Genomic DNA, 26,379 nt, shown 5'->3' with positions numbered 1-26,379 from the left:
GACTAATAATAGTTCATAACTCATATTCTTGTTCTTATTATCATAGTGGGAGATTAGCCTCAACCGACATACACCATGTGGTATTACAATGGAATCCGCTGTCTTTCCCACAACGAATAGGGGTTGTCCTACTTGCCTAAGGTAGAATCATCCACTAGCTAAAGAACTATGCGGGCACATAGTTTATTGGATAAGGAGATTTATTCTAGAAATACAGACTCAACTAAGGCATAAGGTTCCCATATGAGATACATACTTTGAGAACCCATACTCAACAATGGTAGAAAGGAACCCAATAAGCTTTCATCTCATATTCGTATCCACTCTGTGATAAGCATTAACTCCCATGGAATTCATATAAAGTATTGATAAGTCCATAATTATGGAACAATACATTGGTACTCAATCCACCATAACTCATACTAAAGCTTATACATTCAATAGGCGATAGTAGTCTTCCAACCTTCGAATCACTACATGTGAGAAACCTTTCACATTATATCATATTCATACATAGTGTGTACATGAGGATTATCATCCAATCAACACAACAATTAAATCATAATCATATTCACTTTACTTTCAAAGTGATCCCAATGCATATATATAAGCCTTATAAACATATATAATTCTCATGTTTTTTCCTTCAAGGACCATAGGTCACATTCAATCAAAATATCTAGAATTAATACATTAGAAATGGATTATATCATGATTTAATTACTATTATTACTATAAGCATAATTGAATTATATTGTTCTTTCTACAGTTCACCCACACTTTTAGATCCAATTTGAGAAAATAGGGGAATTCATGGATTCTTTGGGAATTCAAATTAAAATCTTATAAAATCCTCAATATATCCTTAATTAAACATAATCCAACAAATAAAAATAAATTTGAAAGGAATCTATGAGATTAAAGTCAAACCCTAGGTTTTAGGGGAAATGTATACTTGAAATTGAGTTTTGAGGGACTCCATGGATGAAGGATTACCATACCTTATTAAAGAATTCCAACTAAATTGAGTAGAAAAGATGGATCCTTCAACCCTAGCTTCACATTTTGTCTTCTTTCTTGAAGCTCTAGATAGAATATTTTAGAGAGCGTTTGTTTTTTATTTTTAGATCTAGAGATTATGGTCAAGATGGGTTAGTTTATGTTTAAAACACTTATACAGTTGTTTTAAAATAGGCTAAAATGACACCACTTAACTATTAATTAAAAAGAAATCCACAAAAAACCCTCAAGGCCAACTGCCAAATGACAATTTCAGTGACCACCCACAACCTTAGACCAATGGTGTGTCAGTTGACTCACGTGGCATCCAAGTCCAAGGGTTGGTTCCTGCAGCCAATTTTATGGGGGCTTGACCAACGGCCATGACCTACGAGGCATGGGTTCATCTTATGATCGTGGTTCCCCCTCGTGGGTGACTGCCCAGGTGCATTTTTCACCCTTTGAAGGCGCCATCTTAAGGACCCATGGTTGGTTCTTGGGGGATCTTATCTTAAGGTATTAACCCAAAAATATTTATATTAAGTACCAAGATTTACTTACGACTTCAATCCTTGTGTTAGGCTCTAGTTTAATCTACTAGTTTTCTGAACTGTTACACGCCAAAAGTTTTTTAAAAACTTTATGAAGAGCAACCTATGAGTTTGAGAACCATCATGTATACTCAAATTATTTTTGCATACCCATTCTTGCATTTAAGAGGCTATTTTTTAGAAATTACCCAAATTTTTTGAAATTTTCGAGTGTTATATCCCATTGATCTGGTGCCTCAAAGTACCCAAACTTTTTCTCAAAAAACATTAGGAGAATCTCTGTAACAAGTAAGGAACCACCACATATTGTCACACAATTTTTATCACGCTCAATTCTGCATTGATAGGTCCTTTTTAGAAATTACCCAAATTTCATGATTTTCAGTTTGTGATCGCCCATAGATATGGCGTCGCGAAGTACGCAAAACATTTTTTCTCAAAAAAACTTTATAAGAACCTCCGTAATGATTTGAGGAACCACTACATATACTCGCACTATTTTTCACTCCAATTTTCTGCATGCACATACCCTTTTTAGGAATTACCTATATTTCTCAGTTATTTGTGTGTTATAGCCCATCGATCTGGTTCCCAGAGAACCCAATTTTTTTTAAAAAAATAAAACTTTATACAGACCCCGCAATGCTTTGGGGAACTACCATATATACAACTTTTTTTTTCATGTCCAATTTTGCATTTAAGCTATATTTTATGAATTATCCAAATTTCTCTATTTCTTGTGTGTTATATAGCCACGGATCGAGCGCATCGAAGCACCCACAAAAAAATTTTCAAAAAACATTATAAGGACCTCCTTAATGAGTTGTAGAACCACCAATATTCTCACATTATTTCTTTAACGTTCATTTGCGAAATTTACAAGACCTTTTTAGAAATTACCAAAATTCCTCGATTTTTCATTTTCCATAGCCTAAGGTTTTGGCACCACGAAGCAACAAAATTTATTTTCTCAAAAAACATTATTAGGACATCCATACATAATGGAAACCACCACATACACTCCCACCATTTTTTATATCCATTTCCGCATTTATGTGTCCTTTTGTAGAATTTACCTTAATTCCTTTATTTTTTGTCTTATAGCCCATTTATGTGGCGCCCATAGAACCCAAAAGTTTTTGAAAGAAAATTTTGTGAGGAATTTGTAATGAGTTAGGAAATCATCATGTATACTCACACCTTTTTTTAACACTCATATTTTTACATTCCATTTTTATAGAATTATCAAAATTCATCGATCTTTTGCTTATCATATCCCATGAACTGACGCCCCAAATCATCCAAAAAATATTTTCTTAAAAATATTCATGAGGACCTTTTTAATGAGTTAGAAAACCACCACGTATACTCACACCATTTTTTTCATACTCATATTTGCATGTACAGACCAATTTTTTAGACTTAACCAAATTCCTCAATTTTACATATGTTATAGACCATGGATAATTATTTAGGAAAACCACAACATATACTCACACCATTTTTTTGCACGTGTTTATGCATTTATTGACTCTTTTTAGGAATTACCTAAATTTCTCGATTTCTCATGTGCCCATGGATCTAGAGCACACAAAGTGTTTATATCTAAAAAACTTTTGGAGGACCACGTAATTAGACGGGGAATTACCACGTTTACTCACACAATTTTTTCATGCACATCTCCACAGATGCAGACCTTTTTTATGAATTACCATAATTCCTAGATTTATCATATGTTATAGCCCATTAATCTGGCGCCCTACAGTACCAAAAATATTTGTTTTCTCAAAAGAATTTATGATGAACACCATAATGAGTTGGAAAACTTTCACATACATTTCCCCATTTTGCAGGCCCTTTTTTCTAAAATTACCCAAATTACTTTTTCATAAGTTGTAACACATGGATTGGAACCTCGATACCTCAAAAATATTATCAAAAAAAATTATGAAGACCTACGTAATTAGTTGGTTAACCTCCACATATATTAACATAATTTTTTACGCCTATTCCTGCATATACAGGCCATTAATTAGAAATTATCCAAATCCTTGATTTTTCATATGTTATTTTTCATGGATCTAGTGCCTTGAAGCACCCAAATATTTCTTTAAAAACATAATGATGAACTCTGTAATTATTGGGGGAACCAGCTCATATAATCATACTAATTTTAAAGAACATTTCCTTATTTACAGGTCGTTTTTAGGAATTATCCAAATTCCTTGATTTTTTGTTTGTCATAACCCATGGTTTAGGCACACTGAAGCACCCAAAACTTTTTTCCCAAAAAACTTTATTAGGACCTCCATATTGAGTTGGTAACCACCACATATACTTACACTATTCTTTCACGCTCATTTTCGCATTTACAGACCCTTTCTTAAGATTTACTCAAATTCCTTGATTTTTTGTCTTATAGCCCATAAATCGTGTGCCCCAGTGCACCCAAAGTTTTTTATCAAAAATAATTATGAAGAAACTACATAATGAGTTAGGGAACCACATGGTATACTCGCACCATTTTTAACGCTCATATCCGCACTTATATGCGATTTTCAAAAAAATACTAAAATTAATTGATCTTTCGTATGTTATAGACCATAGATCTAATGCCCCGGAGTACTGAAAAAATTTTCTCAAAAATATTTATGAGGACCTCTTTAGTGAGTTGAAAAACCACCACGTATACTTATACTATTTTTTCACACCCATATTTGCATTTACAGGCCCTTTTTAGTAGTTGGAAAACTCTTGATACTTCGTGTGTTATAGATACATTTCATGTGTTATAGCCCATAGATCTGGGCCCCCAGAGAGTAAAAGAATTCTCAAAAATATTTATGAGGAGCTCCTTCATGAGTCTAGGAACCACCACTAATACTTACACTATTTTTAGTTTTCATTTATGTATTTACAGACCCATTTTTAAAAATTACCCAAGCTTCTTGATTTTTCATGTATTATAGCCCATAGATTTGTAGCCTAGAGCACCCAAAATGTTTTCTCAAAAAGATTATGAGGACCTCCGTAATGAGTTTTGAACAACCACGCATACTCACACAATCTTTTCACGCTCATATCCATAATTATAGGCCATTTTTAAAAAAAATACTCAATTTTTCGTGTGTTATTGTTAATGAATCTGACGCCCCGGAGTACCCAAAAGTTTTTATCAAAAAACTTAATGAAGATTTCCATAATGATTTGGGAAATACCATGTATACTCAAACCATTTTTTCACTTCCATTTCCTGATTGACAGGTCCCTTTTTAAGAATTACAAAAATTCTTCGATATTTAGTGTGTTATATCCCATTCATACGGCACTCTGTAGCACCCAAATGAAAATTTCTCAGAAAACCTTATGATTACCTTAAAAAGAAATCTGTGAACCACCACGTATACTCACACTATTCTTTTCACACCATTTTCGAATTTACAACCCTTTTTATTTAGAAATTATCCAAATTCCTTGATTTTTCGTGTGTTATAGCCCATTGATCTAGCGACCAGTAGCACCCATACTTTCTTTGTCAAAAAACTTTATGAGGAAATCCATAATGAGTTCCCACCACGTATACTCACACTATTTTTTCACGACATTTGTACATTTATAGCCCATGGATCTGGAGCCCAGAGCACTAAAAATGTTTTTTCTTAAAAAAATTTATGCAGACCATAATTAGTTGGAGAACCACCACGTATACTCACACAATTTTTTTCATGTCTATTTCCGCAACTTCTTGCCCTTTTTTTAGGATCACTCAAATTCCTCGATTTGTCGTGTATTATATAGCTCATGGATCTACTATCACCTAGAGCACCCAAATTTTTTTCAAAGTCCATTATGAGTATCTCCATATTGAGTTGGCAAACTTTCACATATACTCTTACAATTTTTTGACATTCATGTCCGCATTTACAGACCCTTTTTCTAAAATTACCTAAATTCATGTATTTTTCGTGCGTTAGATTTGGCGTCCTAAAGACCCCAATTTGTTTTTCTTAAAAACTTTATGATTATCTTCGCAATAAGTTGGTGAAAACAACACATATACTTTCACTAATTTCTTCATATACATGTCCCTTTTTAGGGATTACCCAAATTCTTTGATTTTTCGAAAGTTAGCCAATGGATCTAGCCCCCGATTGCACCTAAATTATTTTTTCAAAAATCTTTATGTGGACCTTTATAATGATTTGGGGATCCATTATGCATACTACACCATGTTTTTAACACCCATTTCCATATTTACAAACCTACTTAGAAATTACCCATCTCAATTTTTGAGTTCTAACACATGTATCAAGCACCCTGGAGCACCCAAAAGTATTTCTCAAAAACCTTTATGAGTACATCTATAATGACTTGAGGAATCACTGCATATAATCCACACCATTTTTTACATACGGATATCTGCATTTACAGACCATGTTTTAGAAATTACCCAAATTTCTTGATTTTCATGTGTTATATCCTAGAAATCTCGCGCCCCCGAGGTTTCAAAAAAATTTCAAAAATTTTTATGAAGACCTCTGCAATGAATTGGGAACAACCATGTATACTCACACCAGTTTTTAAACACTAATTACTGCATTTATAAGCTCTTTATAAGAATTACCCAAATTTCCTTGATTTTTTCATGTGTTATAGCCCATGGATCAGGCACCCTAGAGTACACAATATTTTCTCAAAAAACATGACAAGGAACTCCCTAATTAGTCTGTAATCCACCATATGTACTCACACCATTTTTGTAACGCACATTTCGGCATTAGAGTCTCTTTTTAGGAATTACCCATTTTTTGTATGTTATATGGATCGGGCGCCCTGGACCACCCAAAATAATTTTCTTTAAACAACTTATGAGGACCTTCCTTAGCCAATATTCAGTCATATTTAATCTCCAATATCCAAATCATCATATAAATCATACATATCATAATAAAGCTCATCTTGTATACTTTGTATGGTTAACTCAGTCCAACCTTGGGTTGTTATTTCTATTATCTCATATGTTAATAATTTATTATAAATTTCTCTTTTTATATCAGTATTCAAATTTTTTAGTATATAGAATAATAATATCTTATAATCAACATCATCGTTTAATAGGTAGGTTTCCATTTTTATTATTTTCATTTTTCACTAAAATTTTATTCCTTTCAACCTCTTAATAAATTATACTTGCTTATTATGCAAAAATAATGATTTAATAATCATCTAGTCTAGTCACTACTACAGCTTTCTTCTTTGATTAGTTACCCTAACAGCGCCTCAACTTTGTTTACTCCCCTAAACGGCCTTCTCTGCCTACCGGTTTCAACCTTAGGATGGCATAGTCTGGGCATACTTGTTCGAAGAATATTTCTGTAGCAAACTTTCTAAAGATGGTTATTATAACATTATTCAAACATGATAAACAATTATAATTAACAAGAGATTTTCAGGAATAAATTAATTTAGCTACTCATAAATATAAAATGGTATACCTGTTCTTGTAGACCATCTGTCATAGTTGATTTGTTTTCCATAGTTATTTAATTAACTAGCTCTGATACCAATGGAGGGGATGGAAGCGTAAAGAGAGTATTCAGAAAGATGAGAGATGTAAGGATGAAGGTGTGTTTTATTTATGAGGAAAGCTCCTCTATTTATACACAAAATTTACAAACTTTTGGCCAAAAGTGGCCGACACATACTTTACACTTGGCCTCTCTATATTCGGCCGACACAAGAAAACAAAATACTTACTATTACTACTTTAAATAATTGGCCGACAAACTTTTTACATGATTGGCCGACAAACAATTTACTTTACGACTTTTATACAATTTGGCTTTTTATAGCCGACGCAACAAGACAAAAATAAAAGACTCTTACTTTATACATATGGCTGATATTTAGCCAACAATAATAACTCTTAACTTAGCCAACAATAATAACTCTTAACTCTTAACTTTTTTTTTTATATTTTTTTTTTATCCTAAATCAACTGTAGGTATCACATTGTCTTCTCCGTTGCATTTGGAGCATTTGTGGTCTGGATAATTGTTGCTGATAAGTTTGCAATACCTTACCAATAATTCTTCTGAAATAAATCCTTTCTTCAAAGCTCTCGTAGATGGTTGTTCTTCTGGTTGTAATAATGACAAAATCCATCTTTGAACTTCGTCCATATCTGATTTTCTTAATTCTTTGGAGTTTGCATATATCATTACCTGATCTCTTGCATAATAACTCCAAATAGCATTGCCATTTAAATAATTGTTTGCTAGCTCTTGTATAATCGTAGCTATACCAATTATTCTTTTATTTGCATAAAAATTTGGTATTTCTACTTTTGGTATCTCATTTTGTTTTTCTATTTCTTCTGGAATAATCATATCTTTTGTTAATCCTATCTTTACCACCTGTATTGGTGATTTTATCTCTTCGTATAATATCTCTGCTGGTGCTGTATAACATTTTATATAGAATAAATTTCCTTTGGTAATTCTTTTATATGTCAGAAATGCTCTATGTAATTCTGGTATTCCGACTATCTCTTCTCCGGTATATGTGTATACTGTATTTAGTAGTCCGTAGTTATAACATGTTTTTACTAGGTTGGGGTTGGTCTTAGGTTGTGCAATAAGTTTGTTATATCCTTGTAGTTTCTGGGTTATATAATCTTCTTCGGGATTTTTTGTTTGTGTACATCTTGGGTTTAGGTTTAGGTATGTTTGGATTTTGTATATGTTTTCAATGTAAGATTGGGTAATATAGTTATATCTTTTTTTGTCGTTTTGTAGGCTTACTGCATAGGTTGATGTTTGTGGTTCTGCTGGTATTTGCATTTGTGGTTTTTGGGTAAATGGTTTTGCAAATAACTGGTTTAAGTTTGTGTTTTTTGGTTTTTCACTAGTTCTTTTACTTGTACCTGCAGCTGTATCTGAACAAACATTGTTATGGGTTTTATGGAGTTTCCCAACGTCTCCTTCTAGTTCTGGCTTTTTACCGTCCGCCGAACGACGTAGCTCTGCATTTTTAGAGTCATGCTGCTGACTTGTAGATTCTTCCTTTTCTTCTAGCTTTTGAATTCTCAATCCCATACTGTCCACTTTTGTACAAAGTGTAGTTAGGGTTTTGAGTATGTTTTCCATAACATTATCTTGTCCTGGCTGTGTAACTCTGTCTTGATAAATAGTCTGCAATCATATTTTTGTCAGTTTTTATTACCTCAATTGTAAATGTAAAATTTAGTATGTTTAATACTAGTCTCCTTATTTCTTTTGTTGTAACTGAATCATCTAATTTTTTCGTTATCCACCATTTTACTTGTGTGTTATCTGTTCTTACAATAAATTTATTGTAAACAATATATGGTTCAAATGCTAATAAACATTTATATAATGCGAATAATTCTTTTCTATTTATTTCCCATTTTATTTGTGCTTCTGTATAAGATCCTGAATAATATCTACAATGGTGTTCTATTTTTTCTTTTTCATATTTGTATTTTAAAACTCCTCCATAACTATGATCACTTGAATCTGTTTCGACAATATAAGTAAATGTTTTATTTTCATCAGGAAAATATAGTTTTGGTAGTTTTTTACATAAATTCTTAATATTTCTTATATGTTTTTTATCTTTATCATCAAAATGATATTCTACATCTTTTTTAAGTTTTTTATGTAATGGTTTTAGATGTTCTGCTAATTTTGGTATATATTCTCTTACCTGATTTACTAATCCTAGAAAGGATTGTAATTTCTTTTTTGTATCTATATTTTCATCAATAGTAATTATTTTTTGTACTATATGTGTTTGCATTTTTATTCCATTTTTATATATTTGTATTCCTAGAAATTCTATTTGTGATTTCATAATTTCTGCTTTTCTTTTACTCAAACTTATACCTGCATTTTTTACTATATGTATAAATTTTTCCAATAATCTTATATGTTCATCTTGTGTTCTAGAATATAACAATATGTCATCTATATATACAATACAGTTTTCTAGCTGGTTAAAACAGTTATCCATAAAATGTTGGAATCTACCTGGTGCATTTTTATATCCAAAAGGTAAAACATTCCATTCATAGAAACCTTGCGGTACTGTAAATGCTGTTAATTGTTTAGATTCTTCTTCTAGTTTTAGGTGGTAAAATCCTGATTTACAGTCAAATTTACTGAAATAATTATATCCTTGTATTTGTCTTATTTTTAGTATTTTGTTTGGTATTGGATAATTGTATGTTTTGGTTTTAGCATTTAGATTACGATAATCTATGACCATTCTACTTTTACCTCTTTTTTGTTCACTATGTTTTATTACTATAAATGCTGGACTTGTATGTTTACTATTGCTTTTTGTATGTAATTATTTTCTAACAATTCATTTATATGTATTTTAAATTCTTCTAGATCATCAAAGTTATATTTTAATGGTTTCTGTGTTATTATACTATTTTCATCTATTAATTCAATTTTTACTTTTGTCTTATGTTTTTCCCATCCTTGTAATGGATCTTCACTATATAATTGTTCTATTTGTTCATTAATTAATTTGACTTTGTCTATAGCAAATATAATAATTTCTAATTGCGTTATTTGTTTATTATTTATATTTTCCATTTCTTGGTTTATCTTTTCACTTCCTTTTATCCATTCCATAGTTTTTCGTTGTTTATTATTTACTCTTTTTGCTCCTATCTTATTTCCGCATGGTGTAGTAAGCCACCAATGTGTTTTTGTTATTATGTGTGGATAATATCTATCTAGAAATGGCATTCCTAATAACATATCTTTTGTAGTAAATTCAAAATTATACATTTGTTCTATTGTTAGTATTTTATCCCATATTTGTATTTTTATATTTTTTGCTTTGTATTTAATCATACTTCCTTCATTGTTAAATCCCGTTACTACCATAGGTGTTTTTAATTTTTCCCATTTATCTTCTGGTAAGCAATTATATTTACATATATTCGCTTCTACTCCTGTATCTATCATAGGTGTATAATATCTGTTGTAATATCCTTCTACTATAATTTTTGCAAGTATAAATATTTTCATTAATCATTTTGTCCTTTTTATAATTATTTTCTTATTTTGACAAGTTATTGTTAATTGTTCATTTTCTATGTTGTATGGTTTAACTTTTTCTAACCATTTTATTCCTAATGTAATATTATGATCTCCTTGGTATATTTTGAATTGTATTATTAAGAGTATTCCTCCTATAATTATTTCTTTTTCTGTTGTTTCTTCATTCGTGTTTACTATCTCACTAGGTAGTCCAGGGCATGTATGTCCTGTTCTTATAATTTCTTCTTCTAATACTAACTCTCTTGTTATATAATTTTCTTCTTGTCCTGTATTTATTAATATTTTATATTTTCTTTGGTCTATTATTCCTGTTATGAAATAATGATATGGTGTTATTTCTTCTTTATCTAATAAGCTTTGTGGAATTTCATATTTTCTTTTAGATGTACTCATCCTTGATGAGGTAGCTCTTGTCAATGTATTTGGTACGCTTGAAGTGCTTAATCTTTCTTTTACTATCTCTAATTCTTCTTCTATATCAATTTCTTTATAGCTATAGTCATTATTGTCTATTACAGTAATTATTTTTTCAAAAGAATTTTCTATTTTTATTTTATTAATTTTATTTCTTGCTGTTATTTTATGCTTTGTTGTTAATATATATAAATTTTTACATCTTGCTGTAAATAATTTGCTTCCTGGTGCTAGTTCTATTCCAGACATTTTCCAATATAGAACTAATGATCTATCTATGTTTTTATCTGTTAATGATACTGTATAATTAGCACTTATTGTAAATTTAAATTTTTGATATATCAAGTTTCCTTTTACTGCACTAATTACGCTTTTTTCTATAGGGTGTACAATTCTATCATCTGCTAAATATATTTCTATAGGTGTATCTATTCCTTCTCTAAAGCAGGCTTTTATTAATATTTCTGTTCCTCCTAAATGTACATATTTTATTGGTGTTTTAGCTTTTATATCTTGTATTTCTTTGTTTATCATTCTTTTATTTATTATAGGTATATATGCTTTTCCTCTTGTGTATTTGCAATCTATGATATGTTCTTTTTGGCTAACTACATAGTATTCTTCTTTTTGTCTTTTAAACCAATTTCTTAAAATAGGTATTTCTAATACTTTTTCAACACTTAAATCTAATTCTTTTCCTTTTATTTGTTCAAATATCGTATTATCAAATATAATTTTCTGTTCTGATGATTCTTCATCTTGATATTCTTCCTTAGATATTATTTTTATTTCATTTTCAGACATTATATTTCTTCATCTGTTTCATTATTATCTATGTTAATATTTTCTTCTTCATTCTCAGTTTCTATATCTGATACTTCATATATACTATCATTTTCACTTAATTCATAATCTATGTACTCTATTTGCATATATTTTTCATTATCTATAATTAATTCTGCTATTTGTTTTCTTTTTGGATTTTTGGGTAATTTACAATCTTTAGCTATGTGTTCTATCTTTCCACAATTATAACAAGTACATTGGGATATCTTTCTTTTTGGTCTGTATGGTCTTTTTATTTTATAGTTTTTTACATAATACCTTCGTCTTGGTTGTTTATATTTATATATAGATTTCTTTCTTCTATAATTTTTATATCTTTTAGATTTTTGTTTTTTAGTTGTGCATCCAAATTGTGGTGCCATTTTATTTTTGCAACATGATAAATTTTTATTTAGTACTTTTTCCATTTTTAATTTTTCTTTTTGGTTTTCACATAGTTTTATGAACCATTGATTTAAAAATTTTATTCTAGATCCTAAAGTATCTACCATTCCTTCATTATTCCAATCCTTTATTACGTTTGTACTAAATGGTTCTGGTAATTTTGTATAATATTGTTTTCTTATTTCTTTTGCTTCGTCTAAATTGTATTTAGCTTTGTAATAATATTCTTTAAATGCGCAAGTATATTCTTCTAAGTAACACATTTTACATATAGCTAATTTTGTCATAAGTTGTCTATTTATTATTTTTTCTCTATTTTGTTCTCTTATATCTGTAGTCATGCCTCCAAATTCATTTCTTATTGCTGATTCATATTTATCTAGTATATCTATATTTGTTGCTGATGCAGATCCATCCATTTTCTTATCATTCCTAAGTACTTCTAAACTTTCCGAGGGTAGATTTTCTATCCATAATTTTGTTGTTCCTACAAATGTTCTTTCTATGTATCTTGGTGTTTTTGCTGTTTCTATTTTATTGTCTATTAACTGTTTAGACATATTTCCTATCCATATTAATATTGCTTTATTTATATCTGCGACACAATCTAAATCTAAAAAATTGTATTGTTCATTTGCTGGTTTAGGTGTCCAATTTTTATTTAATCTACTTTTCCATATTGCATTATTTCTATCTGATTGTTGATAGCTTTCTGTATAATAAGTTGGTGGTGTCCTCCTAGGACTAACTCTAGGACTATTTCTGGGACTATTATCTGGGGTTTTAACTCTTGACGTACTAGGTCTATTCATATCTCCTGTGTTTATCTCTAATTTTTTCGGTTTATTTATCTGTTCTAGAATTTCTGTATATGTTTCACATATATCACTTATTTCTGATTGTTGGTCATTTTCATTTCCATCTATTTCGTTTACTTCAATATCTTCATTTAGATCTTCATTTAGTTTTTGTTCCATTTGTTTTATTTCATTTGTTAATTCTAGCTCTTTATCTTTTTCTTTTTGTTTATTTTCATATAATAATTTTAACCTAGCTAATTCTTTTTCTAATTCACTTATTCTTGTATTTTTTATTTCTTCTAAATTTTGTACTTCTTGTTTTGCTTGTGTTTTTATTTTTTCAATTTCTCTTGATTTATCTATTTCTTCATTTTCTTTTGTTATTCTTACCATAGCTGTTAAACTAAAATATAAAAAAAAAAAAGTTAAGAGTTAAGAGTTATTATTGTTGGCTAAGTTAAGAGTTATTATTGTTGGCTAAATATCAGCCATATGTATATATTCCTCCTATAATTATTTCTTTTTCTGTTGTTTCTTCATTCGTGTTTACTATCTCACTAGGTAGTCCAGGGCATGTATGTCCTGTTCTTATAATTTCTTCTTCTAATACTAACTCTCTTGTTATATTTCTTTTATTTGCATAAAAATTTGGTATTTCTAGTTTTGGTATCTCATTTTGTTTTTCTATTTCTTCTGGAATAATCATATCTTTTGTTAATCCTATTTTTTTAATTCTCATTTCTGCAATTGCTGGCCTTCTTTTAGAAATCACACAAATTTTATAATTTTTCATGTGTTTTACCCCATGGATCTTGCGCCTCAAAGACCCCAAAATTATTTTCTCAAGAGTGACTCTGCAATGAGTAGATGACCACCCTGTATACTCGCACCATTTTTAACGCCAATTTGAGCATTTGCATGCCCATCTTTAGCAATAATCCAAATTCCTTAATTTTTCGTATGTTATAACACATGGATTTCGCCCAGAGCAACCGGAAGTGTTTTCACAAAAATCTTTTTGAGGACCTCATTAATGATTCAGAAACTACCATGTATATCACATCATTTTTTTCATGCCCATTTCCGCATGTAAAGTTCTTCTATTAAGAATTACCAAAATTTCTCAATTTTTAGTATGTTGTATCTCATGGATTTGACACCTCTAAGAATAACAAAAAAATCTCAAAAAATTTTATGAGGACATCGGTAATGTGTTGGGGAACCTCCACGTATATTCACATCATTTTTTCACGACCATTTCCATATTTAGAGGACCTTTGTAAAAATTACCCAAATTCCTCTATTTTTTTATGTTTTATAGCCCATGGATTTGACGCTTCCAAGCATCCAAAAAATCTCAAAATCATTATAATGAACTCCTTAATAAGCTTGGGAACCATCTTGTAAACTCGCACTATTTGTTTAATACCAATTTCTGTATTTATATGCCCTTTATAGAAATTGCCAAAATTCCTTGATTTTCCGTCTGGAATAGCCCATGGATTTGGCACCCTGGAATATCCAAAAAACATTATGAGGACCTCCGTAATGAGTTGGGAACCACCACGTATATTCACAGAATTTTATAACGCTAATTTCCACAATTATAAGCCTTTATTTAGGAATTGTCCAAATTCATCAAAAAAAATTATGTAACAATCAAAGTATATGATGTCTTAGAGCACCCAAGTTATTTTTCTCAAAAATATTTATGACGACCTCGACTTTTTTGTGCGTTATAGCCAAAAAAAATTTGACTCCCTAGAGCACCCAAAAATATTATCTCAAAAAACTGTGTCAGGACCTCTATAGTGAATTTGTCAATCACAACATATACTCAAACCATTTTTTAACATCAATTTCACATTTTGCAGGCCCTGTTTTAGCAATTACCTAAATATCTTTATTTTTTATGTGTTTATAACTCATGAATCTGGAGCCTTGTAGCACCCAAAACTTTTTAAAAAAAATTATGAGGAGCTCTGTAATGAGTTGGGGAACCACCACATATACTCAGACCATTGCTTTACTCTCACTTCTGCATTTCAGTTCAATTTTTTGAAGTCATCAAGATTTCTCAATCTTTTGTGTGTTAAGACACATGGATCTAGCACTCAAAACACCCAAAATATTTTTCTCAAAAAGATTTATGAGGACGGCAATAGTTAGTTGAGAAAAAACCACTTATACTCTCATTATCTATTAATGTTCATTTCTATATTTACGGGGCTTTTTTTGGTAATTAGCCTATTTTTTTGTATATCTATTACCTTAGAGAACCCAAATTTATTCCTCAAAAAACATTATGAGTACCTTTTTAATGAGTTAGGAAACCACAATGTATACTACCACCATATATTTCATATCCATTTTCGCATTTACATGCCCTTTTGTAGTAATTACCTAAATTTCTTGCTTTTTCGTGTGTTATAGCCAATGGATCTAGCGCTATAGAGTACCCAAAAGTTTTCCTCAAAAAATTTTATGAAGAACTCCATAATGAGTTATTGAACCACCACGTATACTCATACCATTTTTCACTCCCAACTCCGCATTTATATGCTCTTTTTTAGGATTTATCCAAATTTTCTCTATTTTTCATGTATTATAGCCCGTGGATTTTCCACCCAGGAGAACTAAAGTTTTGTTTGAAAAAACATTATGAGGACGTCCATAATGAGGTGGAAAACCACCATGTACACTCAGACCATTTTTTCACATTTATTTCCGCATTTACAAGCCATTTTTTAGGAATTATCTAATATGTTATAGCCCATGGATTTGGAATACCAAAACATCCAAAACTTTTTCTCAAAAAATTTTATGAGAAACTCCGTAATGAGTTGGCTAACTACCAGGTATACTAAGACCATTCTTTTCAAGCTCAATACTGAATTTGCTGACCCTTTCTAGAAATAACACGAAATCCTCAATTCACAGTGTGTTTAGCACATCATCATACACATGGAAGTCATTCATAATAACACATAAAGTCATCTATCACAATTGGGTCACATTCAACACATACAATGCATTACTTTCCTTTTTATCCTAAATCCTTTCCTCAAGCAACCCTTAAGTGATACATAGTACAACGTATTTTCTTAAGGTCACCAAAGATGAACTCTCATAAAAGCTTCATTAATCCCACCACATATATTCGTAAAGTCATAAGCACATCATAGGTCATAATCTTCACATAAGAACCGTCACCTAAGACAATCTCCAAATCACACTAGTGCAATGTGCAAGTATATCCCATAATACTACTCACACCAAATGATCCTAGGAACCTACCCTAGACTTGGCACAACATATTCAAAAAGTCACAACATGTTCATTTATCATTAGGCATAAGACCAACATACTTCATTAATGTTCAGATAAGAACTCCTTCATTAATTAACTCTTAGTCATAAATCATTTGGTTCATATCATAGGTAAACCACCCTAACAGTTCATTTACAAGTTTACTTGTGCAATGTACTCATGGACTCCCATTCCTCAACATATACTAAGCAAGCCCATTAAGAATTCATAAATGTAATCCACATGCATAATCATACTCCATATCTTGACATAAGCAAAGTCAACCTTAACATCCATTCGTACTAATTCATACAGAATCATAAGTATTTCTTTCATAAGACACTTTACTCCTATAGTCTCTTAAAGTATACTTGTGCAATGCATGGGTAGGGTCCATTGTCCTACCTATACTAAGTAAACTTCTCAATGAGTTATGACTAGAGTTCATATTCCTATCTTAGTTCTTATCTTAACTTTCAGAGACATAGCCATAACTGACATAGACCATGTGATCTACATGGAATCCGGTGTATAACTCCCACACTGAAAAGAGAAGGTACTAATCGCCAAGGTAGAACCTTCATACATAATAGCTATAAAGTGGATCCACTAAGATAAGACCTAAAGGGGCACATAGTTGTGCAAGAAGGAAATTGCTACTATAAAGCTTTACTTGTTAGAAATATAGGTTTCCATTTCATTAGATAACATCTATGTTGGGAACCCGGACTTGCCAAACGTGAAGGTTCTCTTGTGGGAAGCCAGACTTGCTAGACGTGAGAACCCCACTCTTATTTTTTCATGTTCACTTGATGCTAAGCTCAAACTCCCTTTTTAAACATCTTTAAGCCTTTACTTAACATTATATAATAAATTAGGCTTTAGGGACGAATTCCCTCATACATCATATAGCTCATAGGTTGCAAAGATGAGAATGGTCTTTCATTATAGAATCTACATTATGTGAGAATGTCCTTTCACATAAACGTGTCATATTCATAACATAGTCTAGTTTAGAGTACAATTAGGGAAGCCTTTCAAAAGACTCTCTTTCACTAGATTATCATAAATCTTATTCATCCATATATTCATGTGTATTTATGTGAGAAAGCCTTACACATGAACAACTTTAGAAACGCATGTTCATACATTTCTAGTCATATACTTTTAATGCATAAGAAAATATAAGGATGAATATGACAATTATCCTTTGAATTAACACTACAAACATATCATACTCATAGTTATGCATGTGGTCTGTGTGTGTACATGTTGTTCCTCATAATGATATTACACCAACCAAATTGGTATTGAGGGAAACTTCCCCTCAAAGGATCACAACACATTTACGCTATCCCTCAAGTCATGAAAAACTCACACATAGAACATTTTAGGGACTCTAAACGACACACCCACATTTCATCATAGGAGACAAGACCACATTCAACATTTGAATAGACAACTCCTATAGGTAAAAGTTCACACATTCTTACAGGGTCATATAGGTAGGGGTCATTCCACATTAGTACTTATCTCATTCAAGAATGTAGACCTTACTTTAGTTTTACACTCTCATACACCTTATATTTCACATTATAAATACAGCTTAATCATGATACTAACATTGAGGACTACATACATAACATTCATGGTGCACCTTCATACTCATGTTCGTCATAACAACAATTCACTTACATATAAATCCATCAAGGCCATTATCACAACATGTATAGATAGACAAGAAGTAAACACTTTCATCATAAGCGGACCAAACCATACAACATCAATTTACATACTATAGACTAGAAGTTAGGTAACTTACCGATTCTCTAAGCCATGACAAACATATATAAATTCTCCAAAATTGATAACAAATAGATAAAGATAGTAATATCATTCAAAATACATCAAAATCTAAGCATAATCAAATTAACATCAAATCAAGATCATAGAACCCTCTTTGTAGGCAAAATTTATTAGAGAGATCATGGATTCTCCAAGGAATTACATTGAAAATCATCTTTAAAACCTTGACAAAACATAAATTCATCATTACAATGTCTTTGAAAGCCATTTGACAATGAACCCATGATTAGATTGGAAGTTGGGAAATTTGATCATAGAAACTCTTTAACAAATCTTTGATAAATCTCTTTGAATGAAAGGTTATTCAAAATCAAGTGTCACGACTCAAGATTATAACCCAGAATATATGGTATTCTGAAATCACAACGCGGCGCACTTGACCTCTCAAAGATCTTGTACTATCCCTTAGACATCGTTCATTGCATATATACGAAAAGTAGTGCGGAATTAAAACTTTCTTTCAAAACATAATGCGGATCATTTTATAAAAATTCTTAATTCATGAGTACAATATTCTTGGGTCAAAACCCATAAAATTTTAAACATAGAAAAGAATGTCAAAGACAACATAGTAGTAATGTCCTCGGATACTATGAGGACTCGCCAATGTTCACTTTTGATAATCCTTTGAAACTCTATTGTTGATAGCAACTCAATATCCTCAAGAAAGTAAATGGACAACATGTAGGTAATATGTGTTAGTATGATATGTACTGAGTATGGAAACTATCATACCAACATAAGATATCTCAAAGGATTAGTCAATAATAGGCATAATCATAAGAGATAAAGACATAAGAGTAATATGAATATGATAAGCATATTTAGCATCATAAAACATATATGAATTCATACTTAAATCAATATCCTTCTTACTCAAATGAACTAACTCACAAGTCACCTCCAAGTATACTAGTGCAAGGCTAAGGTAGCATCCTATACTACTACCAAAGCTAAGTACATCTCTTTCGTCATTCTTGATCATAGTCCACTTTCATAATTAAGACCTAAATTCATCATAACATATAAGAAAAATGCCCCTAGTCCACCTCAAATGACACCTGTGCAGTGCATGTGAAGCATCCCATCCTACCTCACACATTAAGCATATCTTGAAGTCACCCTATCTTATTTCATGTCATCTTAGGAATCTCTAGTAGACCTACTTCATACAAAAGAATATGATAATCTTATGATTGTTTCAAAACATGCTTGTGCAGTGTACATAAGGCATCCCATAGTACCTCACATACTAAGCCTGTCTTTAATTTTGTCCTTAACATGTTCACCTCCATAGCCTTATCACTACTTAACTTCATTTAATAAGATTCTCTCATCTTTAGTATACTTTATTAGGAAAGGCAAATCTAGTCCAATACTATCTTCAATCTCTTCTTCTTTAATGACCCTAGGTTATACCTTGTGCAATGAACTTATGATGCCACGTAACACAATTCATGTAAGCTACTACTTTTGTTTCCTTTCTCTATTACTTATTACTTTGGATCCCAACCCCTATATTTATCTTTTGAACATTATGAGATACTTCCTTAGGAGTTTCTAAGTTCCTTAATCATATGGATATTACGAGATACTTTTTAAGGTATGTCTTGATCCCTTAATAATCATGAACACTACGAGATACGCCTTGGGCACGTCTAAGTTCTTTCTTTGCTTTTAAAACTACGAGATGGTTCTCAAGAATGTCTAAGTTCATAGGATATGGAGATATCTACTAGGATAACTTGACTCAACTACGTGAAGAATTCCCGCCTCCTGATACCTACTTGGATAGTCATCACAGCTACTTGGTGTGGCTCTCCTTTCTACTTGGAGTCCGAACCCTCGCTAGACTATCAGTCTTACTTTGCATATCCACTTGGATTCAAGTATATATCCATGGTTTTCTTGTCAATCATGGATCAATACTTTTCTCTCATGGAGTGATGTCCTTGACAATATCTCCATGCTATCTTCATTCTTAGGTAGATTATAGGATCTTCTAACCTTAGCTTTTTTCTCACATTCTTCATTACTAGGTGAATATAGTCATAATTCATCTTTAAGGTTCAATTCAATCAATACCAATCTTAATCAATCTTGTATAGTTCAAATTATACCTAGGTGATTCAAACATGTTCAAGTAGCATATAATACAATTGAATTAAGAAAATCAACTTAGAACCTTCATCTGGTCTCTAATGGCCTAAAATCACCATGATCGCCTTCAACATCCAATACCAAAATTTCCATGAAAACAGAATATAAACATCACTGAATGCTACCCACTATATTGGGATCAAAATCAAGCCTTACCCACAATACAATCACAGCCCTCTATTGAATGGGGTTCTTTGGATTCACAATTGAAGGGAAACTAGGGGGACTTCATGGATGGAAGAATCCATGAATGAATAATCTTTACATACCATATATTATATCCTTAAATCCAGCTTGATTCCTTGGTGAATTCGTCCTAAAGCTGCCTCCAATTTTTCTTCTTCTTCAATGGTTGTTTTGGGAGAATTTTAGAAGAGAAAGGTTTTGATTTGGAGTCTAGGGTCTAATTGATATTGTACTGCTTAAATACTCTTCAAATACCTAAAATATCTGCCAATAATTAATCCCTATAAATTCCAAAAGAGACCTGCAACTATTGAACCATTTAACCAATTCTAATTTAACTTTAAAACGATGTGACCAAATCTGGGAGATTGTTGCACGTTGTGGAGGCATTTCTTTGATTCTTGGTTCTGGAAAATAATTTGAGAAAGAATGGTTCACGATGTCCCCATGTCGCAGGGAGATATTTTCCCTCTAAGTGATGGTTGCGCATCGCCCAACAGCCTCCACTTCTAGGCTGCCCGGCAGCTTTAATGGCCCATGTTTGGGTCCTCCTCGGGACCCTTAGGCTGGTCCTCCGGACGTCTCTTTTGGATGTTTCGAGCCTTTACATGTCTTTATATGTACTGAACCAACGATACTCAATTTCACCCTCACACCATACCCCAAAACTCCACCATAAAGCATTAAGACATACTAGTTCATCTTCGACTAGCTTCCACACGTCTTCAACGTTCTTGGACGTTTGACCTCCAAACACTTCCAAACTTTATATAGTGACTCTTAACAATAATTTTAGTCATTTTAAGACTCTTTTAACTCATTAAACTCATGTAAGACTCTAGATTCACCTATTTCATTTTGGGGTCCTTACAAAGAGTTACCTTACCTTATTGATTGAAGACCCATGAAAATTGAAGAAGAAATCGTTTTATAATCCATATCTTATCTTGAGCTTGAGCTTGGCCTCAAATGGTGTTATGAGAGCGTCTAATTTGGTAGGGAAGGGTTTTGTTTTGAATAATGAATTCTAGTTTGGGGTTTCTATGTTTTAACCCATTTAAAATACCCTAAAATAGGTAGATTAACAGTTTATAATAAATCCCCAAAGTAACCGAAACACCTCTATATTTAAATTGTACTTTAGAAACGTCCAACTTGACTTTTAAATGACAAGACCAAATCTGAGCATCCACTACGCCACGCGCAGGCACCCCCCAGATTTGTTTCTAGAAACCATTTTGAGGTAGTGGACTAAGTGGAAATCTTGCGATGCGGAGTCAAATTTTTCCTCTAAGTGTTGGTTGTGCAACACGACATGGCTTTCAAAAAGTTTTTGCATGCATGTTGCCTTGGAAGCTCCTTGGTCAATGCTTGGATCCTCCTTAAGGACCCATAGTTTGGTCCTTAGGAAGTTGTACCCAGACGTTTGGATCCTAAACTCAATTATTAAGACACTAGGGTCACCTCCACTGATTTTAGACTCCAAATGACACACCAAAAAAAGGCAAACATGCTAGAACACACTAGCACACAAAAGACTAGTTTTTGGATGTCTTTGTCGTCGTTTGACATTTCACCGTAAACCTCTTAAAACCAGCTTTTAAAGGATGTTTCCTACCTTTTTAACAAGTTATTGACTCATAAAACTCATGTTAGGATGTATTTCATTTTGAGGGCGTTTCAATACTCCCCCACTTGGAAAATATTCGTCCTCGAAAGACACTAAGACACTTAAAGCACTTTCAAGGTTTAGAGACAGAAGACTATCATCACACGACCATACCACATTGATACAACGTTATCGTCAATGCACCAAACATACAAGTAACATCAACATCATATCATTATGCACTAAATGCAACACAAGCAGTAGAAACTATCTCCACAACTCATAGTGCACACATGCTTCATCAATACTTTTTATCATTTGGAGGAACTTTCTTCTCCATTTTAGGCATGCTCGTAATTTCATCATATGGCCTACTATGCAATAGCTTTTAATGGAAACATATGCATGATTAACATTTATACTCATGGTATAATAAGCAATTAATACTTGATGCACCCTAACATGAGAAATATACATCATTTACTAGTCGTATCATTTAATAATCATACTATCAAGGTCATACATTATATCACCATGTTTAGTTATGTTCAAAGAGGTACAACCTTTCTCCTAGTCACAACATATACACATCGCATCATAAAGCTCATATGCAAGCATTTCACATAGGTCAGTTTATTTAAGGAGAAATTCTCAAATTCTAACAAAAGCATGCTCATAATCCCTTCCTCTGAAGTCAAAATGGTAGGTCATACCAACCACATCACAACAATAGGAAGTTATTTCACAAAAATTAAATTTCTTACATAAAACTTGTATTCATTAACATATATCATGTAGGAAAATTATTATAAAACATAGGCACATATCAATAATGTTGGCTAGATACACCATCACCTCTCAAGAGTAAGCCTATATTAACACTTTTAAACAACATAAAAAACACAAATTCTTAAAGGGAACTGATCTATTCTCATTTAAAGAAGTTCATCACCTCAATATGGGGGCCGAAATTCCCTTGCATCAAAAGTGAAATCAAGCATGTTCATTAAACCATCTCATGAAGTCCAATGTGTATTCACCATATTAGGATGCATAACAACATGACAAACATCTAGTTTACCAAAAATCCATTTGCATGAAACAAGAATATTTCAAAACATGCATAACATATTGTCATCTAGGACATGCATATCATATGAAGAACATGCAACTCATATTCATATGCAAGACTCCAAGATATAAACAAGCTACTAGGAAATCTTTGGTCTTAAGCTTGAGTAAGAATAGAAGGAAAAGATAAGGATATCAACAACTGTACTACCCAACATCCTTATCCCTCACTTAGGGTAAACCCATCTACGGTGGACTTTAACTTACCAACCTTAATAACAAAGCAAAACATCCCCCTCTTGGGATTAAAGCTTTAGCCAGACTCTTTTAAACATCACCTCCTTCCCCTTTAAGAGAGGAACCACTCCTCACTAAATATTCACTACAGTCCATTAGGTGAAGATTTCAAGTAAATCCAAAATGAGTATCTAAGTCACTGCACTTCATATCCATCAGCCAAAGTGACTCTCAATCATGGAGAATCTCAAGTAAGTTCAATGTAGGAATATTAAGGGCACTCAAAGACTTACCATCTAGGCACATAGTCCCCCACTTGGGGTGAGCTTCATTAACCCTTTACCACAGCATACCCTTACCATCTCCCTTGGTGTAATTTTCCAACCAACCATGCCCAGTCATTATCAAAGAACTCTTTTTGACGATACTCAAGGTAAATCTTAAAAGATAACTAACCTCTTTAGAATTGGTCAACATCAATTCTCTTGTCCTTCCCAGTAACTAAGGGGTACATGCAACCTTCTAAGTCACCCTTAGGGAAAAACACTATCCCAACTCAAGGAATAAAGACCATTCTTCACCCTCTTAGGAGTGAGGCTACACAAGGACTCCAATCCACACAAGGACAACCATGAAGTAGTACTCATACAGAAGGGCAAATTTCAACTCATGCTATTTACCACATTCCTCAAAAACTCCTCAAGTCTACACCATAACTTTATACTATCATTACACATAACCATAAAGTAACTCTTCATCCCAAAAAGGATTTAATGCAACCATAAAAACTCTTATCATGTTAAAACTACATCACAACACAACTTCTCAATATAATACCTCAAATATCACAGGTCAAATATAGACACAATTGGTGTCACAACAATATCTTCCAATCCAGCTTCACATATACTGTTCTAGTCACAAAATCATAATAAGCATCAACTCTCACCTTTTTTTTCCTCAAGCCTTGCAACATCACCCCTTCCAATCAATCACATCGAGAAGACCATCAGACAAGGGAAATCATAGAAAGAGATCATATAGAGTTAAGCTCTATGGCAAAATACAAGAGTAATGAAGAAAGTGAAACTTTTATCATCTTATAGTCTCTCGCTCATAGGTGTGTCACGACTCACATGATGAACAAGACTCTACAAGACGTGGAATTATGAGACTACGAACCCGAAGACCATTTAATAACATCATGGTCTAATACCAAATTTATCACGACCGGGGAGTACCCCCTAGACGTAACACAGCGTACTCGACCTCTAAGAGGTATTATGCAACCTCTTAGACATCTTTCATCGCATAGACATATAATAAAGGAAAATTGAAAAAATTTTGATACCATATCACAAGACTAAAAGTTATCTCATTTAAAATATTTTTAAAATACTATAGAAGTACTAAGTCTCGATGTAGTCATCTTACAACATGACTACAAGACAATAGGGCCACGACCCTTATAATACAAAAGAAACTACTATCTAGTACGTGAACTTAAAGAAATCTCTTGACATAAAGGTTTATGAATCTTTAAGGACATACCCGAACTTGGGAATAGTAATTCAAACTCTTCATTTTAGGAAAGATCCATAAGCCGCCACCACCTACACTTTGTGTAAAAAGATAAAGAAGAATGATATTAGTATAAGAATGCACTAAGTATGATAACCATGCAAAAACATGATTTAAAGAGGACATTTAGTTAGAAACCATGCATCATGCCATTTTAGAGAATTTCATGAACATTGATACAATAGGCACAACATAGACCACATATATCATCATACACATGGAAGTTATTCATTGTAACTCATGAAGTCATTTATCTCAATTGGGGCACATTTAATACATAGAATACATTACCTTCTTTATCATAACTCCTTTCCTTAATAAACCCTTAAGTGATACTTAGTACAATGTATAATCTTAAGCTCACCAAAGATGAACTCTCATATAAGCTTCATCAATATAACCACATATGTTACAATGAGATACTACCCCCTAGACGTAACCGGCGTCATCGTCCTTGAAGAGGCCTCAGACAACACCTTAGCATACATTATTGCATCATAGATAGAATAAAAAAGTGGAGAATTTAAAAACTTCTCTTTGAAGTTCAACTTCACTTAATGTATATTAAAATAACATCTATAGTTGTCTCACCTCACCATATAATCATAAGAGTAAGAGAAATAGGACTTAGCCCTTGCATAATTACAATATATTTCGGAAGAGAATACAACATAGTTCTTGAAATAATAGAAATAGACCAATGTTTTCAAACATCGTAAAATTACATAAGCTAGATTCATAGGTTCTTCCTCGGACTTGAGGACTCACCCACTTAGGAAAAATCCAAGCTTCTTTGAGAATGGTATTGAAGCACCTCAATGGCCCAAACCTAAATTTTGTAGAAATAGAAGAGATTTGGGTTCGTACAAACCACATTTACTAAGTGTAGAAACATATGCAAGTAAATCATTTGAAGACATGCACAAAGGTACATTTTTGTATCAACATACTAAGTTCACTTTGAAAGCCTTTATGCACATTCTAAGAACATATATAAGTTCATACCACAACAACTAAGACATAGTCATATTCATGTTCAAGAGTAACATCATCATAAATCCATAATAACCATTTCATACTTTATAATCCTTTTCATGAATACATCATAAGAGTAGACTCATATTCCCAATTCAAGTCAACTATTGCAATGTGTATGTGAAGCCCCATAACCCCACATAAACCAGGTTAACTATCAAAGAGACCATAAGCATTGCCTTTACATCATATAACATCATAACGAGAGTGATCAACATCATACCTTACAA

The 26,379-nt window shown here is 32.2% G+C and overlaps 1 protein-coding gene across 1 annotated transcript; it reads right to left on the bottom strand.

Moving 5' to 3' along the window:
- Positions 1-2,765: 2,765 nt before the first annotated feature.
- On the bottom strand, positions 2,766-17,440 carry LOC138337691 (uncharacterized). Its single transcript, XM_069287942.1, has one exon. It carries the CDS (start codon positions 8,696-8,698, stop codon positions 7,535-7,537), a length of 1,164 nt encoding a protein of 387 aa, XP_069144043.1. The 5' UTR covers positions 8,699-17,440; the 3' UTR covers positions 2,766-7,534.
- Between the last annotated feature and the right edge of the window lie 8,939 nt (positions 17,441-26,379).

This window comes from Solanum lycopersicum, chromosome 8 (assembly GCF_036512215.1).
Source record: "Solanum lycopersicum chromosome 8, SLM_r2.1".
Taxonomy (NCBI): Eukaryota; Viridiplantae; Streptophyta; class Magnoliopsida; order Solanales; family Solanaceae; genus Solanum; species Solanum lycopersicum.
Note: the sequence above shows the minus strand (reverse complement) of the source record. Positions and strands in the feature narration are given on the sequence as shown.